Raw genomic sequence first — 5,831 nt, forward strand, 5'->3', positions numbered from 1 at the left:
TCATTTATTTTCATTTGACCAGATGGACAGAGTGAGAGAAAGAGAGACAGAGAGAGAGAGAGAAAGTGGAAAAGCAAGCCACCAGGTCCAGGATTCAAACTGTGGTCAGCCGTGTGGGAGTGTCCAGCGCCTTAACCACCACACCACCTGCTGATGCCTCTCTTTTATCTTAGATTACTTTTAAGCAGCATAGAGCTATCTATTACATATTATCTATTTTATATCTATATGATCATTAGAAATATTATACATTTTATATATATTTACATATTTTTAATATATAGGGTCACTGGAAATCATATATATATATATACACACACACATACACACACACACACACACATATATATTTAGGGTCGTTGGAAAAGGCATGATTTTTCCAATGACCCTGTAGGTAAGAGTGTATTATATATATACGTGTGTGTGTGTGTGTGTGTAGTGTGTATTATATATACATGTGTGTATATATACACACATAAATATACACATACATACACATGTACACATACACACATATATAGAGACATGTAAATATATATATAATACACACATACACATGTGTATAAAAATATATATAATTTCTTGAATTACTTCTATTAAGCAGTGTGTAACTTCCTGTCACATACCGAAACTAGTCACATAGAAATGGTATGTTGGGAAAACAGTGCTGCCTTATACCATGTAATGTGCTGACAAGCTGAAGAGCCAGTGAGGGCAGTGAAGTGTACAACAGTATCATTGATGTGATTGGTCCAAGCACTACTCGCATCAATCCAGCCCACATGGAGTTGCATAGTCAGTCCCTCACTAGAGAAATTTTGAATGTTTATGTACACCGTCTGCCATTTTTCCCAGGCCACAGAGTCCACACACACACACACACACACACACACACACATATATATTTAGGGTCGTTGGAAAAGGCATGATTTTTCCAATGACCCTGTAGGTATGTGTGTATTATATATATACGTGTGTGTGTGTGTGTGTGTAGTGTGTATTATATATACATGTGTGTATATATACACACATAAATATACACATACATACACATGTACACATACACACATATATAGAGACATGTAAATATATATATAATACACACATACACATGTGTATAAAAATATATATAATTTCTTGAATTACTTCTATTAAGCAGTGTGTAACTTCCTGTCACATACCGAAACTAGTCACATAGAAATGGTATGTTGGGAAAACAGTGCTGCCTTATACCATGTAATGTGCTGACAAGCTGAAGAGCCAGTGAGGGCAGTGAAGTGTACAACAGTATCATTGATGTGATTGGTCCAAGCACTACTCGCATCAATCCAGCCCACATGGAGTTGCATAGTCAGTCCCTCACTAGAGAAATTTTGAATGTTTATGTACACCGTCTGCCATTTTTCCCAGGCCACAGAGTCCTCTTAATGATTATTGCATGGAAATTTCAACATCTCCCAGGTGCTCATATAAGCTAGTCAGCTGAAGATGGTGGGAGTCAGGAGTTTGGGCACAGACTAATACTTTTAGATTCCATGATTCGGTAGGAAAAACAGTCATGTTTTCAGTGTTACCAATTAAATTTTTCTGAAGAAGCTTGAATTTAAATTAATAAGCGGAGTTATAAATCAAGAATTTTTTTCTTTTAGCCCAATATGTACATTATTTTTTTTATAAGTGTAATATTATGTAAAACAAACATGATTATCTCATTTGTTCTTTGTTGGGTGTTCAGTTGGCTCTATGTTTAATAGATTGAATTCCCTTAAACAGTTTCATTCATATACTTCAAATATGAAATGTTCTTATATTGCTTAAATATCATTAAGATATTTAGTATATCTGATTGCCCCAAACACATCAACTGTTGGACCAGAGAGTACTACACACCTAACTAACACCCAAACAGTTCTTTAGAAATCAAAGACAGTATACAATGTTTTTGTAAACAAATACTTTATTCAAACTTAATGGAGTTCTCTTTTATCTTTTTTTTTAAAGAACTATTTATTTAATTTTTAAAATTTATTCATTCCTTTATTTTAATTTAACCAGAGTGAGACAGAGAGAGAGAGAGAGAGAAAGTGGGAAAGCAAGCCCCTGGCCCTGTATTCAGATTGTGGTCGGCCATGTGGGAGTGTCCAGCGCCTTAACCACCACACCACCTGCTAATGCCTCTCTTCTATCTTATAGGGGAAAAAAAAACATATACCTAATATTACTTTAAGAGCTCCACCTAAAATTTTAAAAAGTATTGGGTTGTCAGAAAAGTCATGACACATTTTTGCATAAAAATCTATGACTGTTGGAACAACCTAATAATATACCAGATTATCTTAAATAATTTAACAACCATAAATGATTAAATTCTACAGCAAAATTTTTTAAAAAAGAGAGAAGGGACTAGCATATGGTGTAATGGTCATGTTGCTGGACTCCCACATGGCCAACTGCAGTTTGAGTCCCAGACCTGGCAGTTGGAAACTCACACCGGGCACGTGTGCGCACATACCCAAAATCCTGAGAGGAGAAAACAGAAGGGACTGTGGTATGGCCATGCCCCTGGAGGGTGATTTCTCACTTTCTGTCTCTCTGGCAAGCAAGTGAAACTTATAGCAAAAACCTCTCTTTCTCAAAGTAAAAGGAGAAAATATTTGAGCAAAAAGTGAGAAAATTGAAGGACTTATGTATAGGAGGAGGAAGGAGCACAGAAATACTCCAGGCAGATAAAACAACCAGTGCCAAGCTGTAAGGCAGAAACATGCCTGGTATGTTACAGAATAGCATGGGGACAGGTGTGGCTGGAACGGGTAGTGGAGACTAACAGGAGATAAGATTATGGGGGCAGTTCATGTTAATGTGACCTAATGATAATTCTATACACGCTTGGTGTTAAGATGTTACTTCTTCAATGCATTGTTCTCAGATTCCCTAGACAAGGACATACCTCCTACTCCTGCAACTTTTTACATTTTTTCAGTTGTGTAATATGTTCACAAAAGTGCACAAAACATCCATATATGCCACAACGAGTAAGTATCCCTCCCTGAGTCCAACTGTTGGGAGCACTGCAGGAAGCCTTTGAGCTTCTCTCAATAAAGCACCTTCAATATAACCACTGTCTTAACTTTTAACAGTGCATTTTATGTTGCATGAACTTCATACTTCACCTTAAATCATGTATCCACATTCTTTTACATTTTCCTTCTTTGCCCCAACATTTAGTTGCTACAGAGTGCCATGTTGCCTTTTAGTTTTCATTGCTGTATAGTATTCTATAATTTGTCCATATACTTTACCATTGATGGTCATTTGGTTGTTCATAATTTGCAACTATAATATATAATGTGTTATAGAAATCTGTGGACATAACCTTCTACTTTTGCATTTATTTTTCTGATAAATTTAGTAATCTGTCACTTAGCAGTCTAGCAGTTCCATGAAGGCAAAGAACTTTTGTGTATGCATTTCCCTTTTGTATCTCTTTTTAAAAAAGAATTATTTTATTAAACATTTATTTATTTACCTATTTATGCATTCATTCATTTTAATTTGACTTGGAAATAATAGAATGTGAAACAGAGAGAGGGAAAGTAAGAAAACAAGGTGCTAGGTCCTGGACTCAAACCACAGTTGGCCATGTGGGAGTCCAGCACCCTTAATCACCTTGCTACCTACCGGTTCCTCCCCTTTGTATCTTACAGATTAGTATTTGACAGTTAGAAAAGGGTGATTAATATTTTTGAATGAATGAATGAATGAATGAAACAAATGTAAGAGGCTCATTCAAAGAACTGCCTTTTGTTTATTACATATGCTTTTCGTGTGTGCACAAACATGTGTGTGATTGTTTGTTTGCTGACCTCGGAAAATGTAATACAAATATTTCTGAAAGATGAGCATGTCCCAGGGTTCTTAAAACTGGTCATCTACTATTCTAACATTAGCTACCTCTGTTTTTACAGGAGTCTAAAGATAATTGGAACATCACTCATTTTTGAGCTTAGTTCCACAATGAGTAGTAGTGGATGTTTGTAACTATTTCATCCTGGGAAAAACTTCTAAAAATATCTTTCTTCCCTCACAAGATCATTAATCATGTTTGAATTCTTATCTTATTAAATGGGCAAAACAGGGGAAAAAAGAAACAAGAAAACTTTCCTCTTGAAATGAAAAAATACTAGAATGGTTTCTTGAATTATCTGACACTTACAAGTTTGGATTTAAGAATATAAATAATTAGAGGGGAATTTTCAGTTATCTGTCAAAGTTTCTATTATGAAGCAATGAATAGGGAGTGAATCAACTACCTTATCTCTTCCAAAAGAAAGAAAAGTCAGGAGAATACGTAATCTTGAAAGTTACATTGATCTTCTTACAAAAGTTATGGGGAATGTAAGTTCAGTAGCATTTTTAATAATATTCGATGTTCTTTTCTTACCAGACTCTCTCTCTCTTGCAAAATTCTGAATTCTTCAACTAAATCTTTTGTTAACATAGCTGACAATGTAATACCTATTTTAAGCATTCCCATTCCAATAAAAGTTACAATGAAAATAATTTATTTTTACCTTGGAGGCCAACATTTTCCAAATCTGTCTAGAGTACACTTCTATTTTCAGTGTGTTTAAGTTGGTGTAGTGTTTACATTTATTCCTTTTTCCTAGTTATAAGTCTCCTTGGTATAGGAATTTAGGAGCACACATAGTGAAAATCAAGTATTACCATGCATTTTATTTCTGATATTCTCTTATTAGTAAGCAGCAAACACAGAGAAATTGTTTATTTGCCAGATGCCAGAAACAAAGGACTCATATAACTCTGACAGAAAGAAAAAGAATGTTTTGTGGGAACATGCACTGCTTCACGATTTCATTCCCTTTCTTCTCTTTCTCTCACCCAGAGCCGAATTCGTAGAATGTGGAATGACACGGTTCGAAAGCAGTCCGAGTCTTCCTTTATTACCGGAGATATCAACAGCTCAGCGTCACTCAACAGAGGTAATTAGAAATGATTTTTCATATGTATTACTTTTCTGATTACTTTAAGAAGTTCTTGAATGCGTGCTTTATTTGCAACTTCTGAACCTCATTCCAAACGTGGTAGGAATATTGCAAGGATATAAAACCTGGCTGAATGTAGCAGTGTGTTGCATGATTCATAAGACTTTTATTTATTTATTTAAACCTGAATTTTCAGGAAATCTTTACTGAAAGGAAGTTAGAAAACGAAAAACTTCTTTTTCTAGTCATCTGCCACTGTTGTAAACTGGTGAGCTGTCAGGCCTCATTGGAAGCAGTGAAAATGGGCAATTATGTGGCTATAGAGTCTGCTAAGCTTCATAGAGTTCCACATTGTCCCAGGTATAAAGCAATTTCACAGTCTTTGTGGAAGTAAAAATATACTGTCTAATGCATACTTAAAGCAACCTGTGTACTTGGGGAAAAATCACATCTGATCTTAATATGTAAGTCATATCCATATAATACTGGATATTTAAACATCTAAGAGAAAAAAAAATACTTCTGTGTGTATCATGACTTTTATGTTTCTGTACTTCTGCTTAAAATGCTCTCCGGACATCATTTAGACTTTGGAAATGGAGTTCCTTTCAGCTACTGTTTTGTTTGTAGTCAATTTTCTTCCTCTCCTTCTTCCTCCTCCTCCTCCTCCTCCTCCTCTTCTTCTTCTTCTCTCTTTCTCTCTCTCTCCCTTTATCTTCTCTCTCTTTTTCTCTCTCTCTCTGTTTTTCTCTCTTTCTTCCTCTCTCTTTCTCTCTTTCTCTCTCTGTGTGTGTGTGTGTGTGTGTGTGTGTGTGTGTGTGTGTGTGT

The 5,831-nt window shown here is 35.4% G+C and overlaps 1 protein-coding gene across 10 annotated transcripts in view; it reads left to right on the forward strand.

The window, feature by feature from the left end:
* The window catches only part of ADGRL3 (adhesion G protein-coupled receptor L3), a 609,531-nt gene that overhangs the window by 568,500 nt on the left and 35,200 nt on the right, over positions 1 to 5,831 (forward strand). For all 10 annotated transcript variants that reach the window (XM_006146256.3, XM_006146257.3, XM_014586938.2 and 7 more), the window contains one exon: positions 4,904 to 5,000. In XM_006146256.3, the coding sequence (XP_006146318.1) occupies positions 4,904 to 5,000 (97 nt within the window). The remainder of the gene's footprint in view (positions 1 to 4,903; positions 5,001 to 5,831) is intronic.

Source organism: Tupaia chinensis, unplaced genomic scaffold, assembly GCF_000334495.1.
Source record: "Tupaia chinensis unplaced genomic scaffold, TupChi_1.0 Scaffold000173_1, whole genome shotgun sequence".
Taxonomy (NCBI): Eukaryota; Metazoa; Chordata; class Mammalia; order Scandentia; family Tupaiidae; genus Tupaia; species Tupaia belangeri.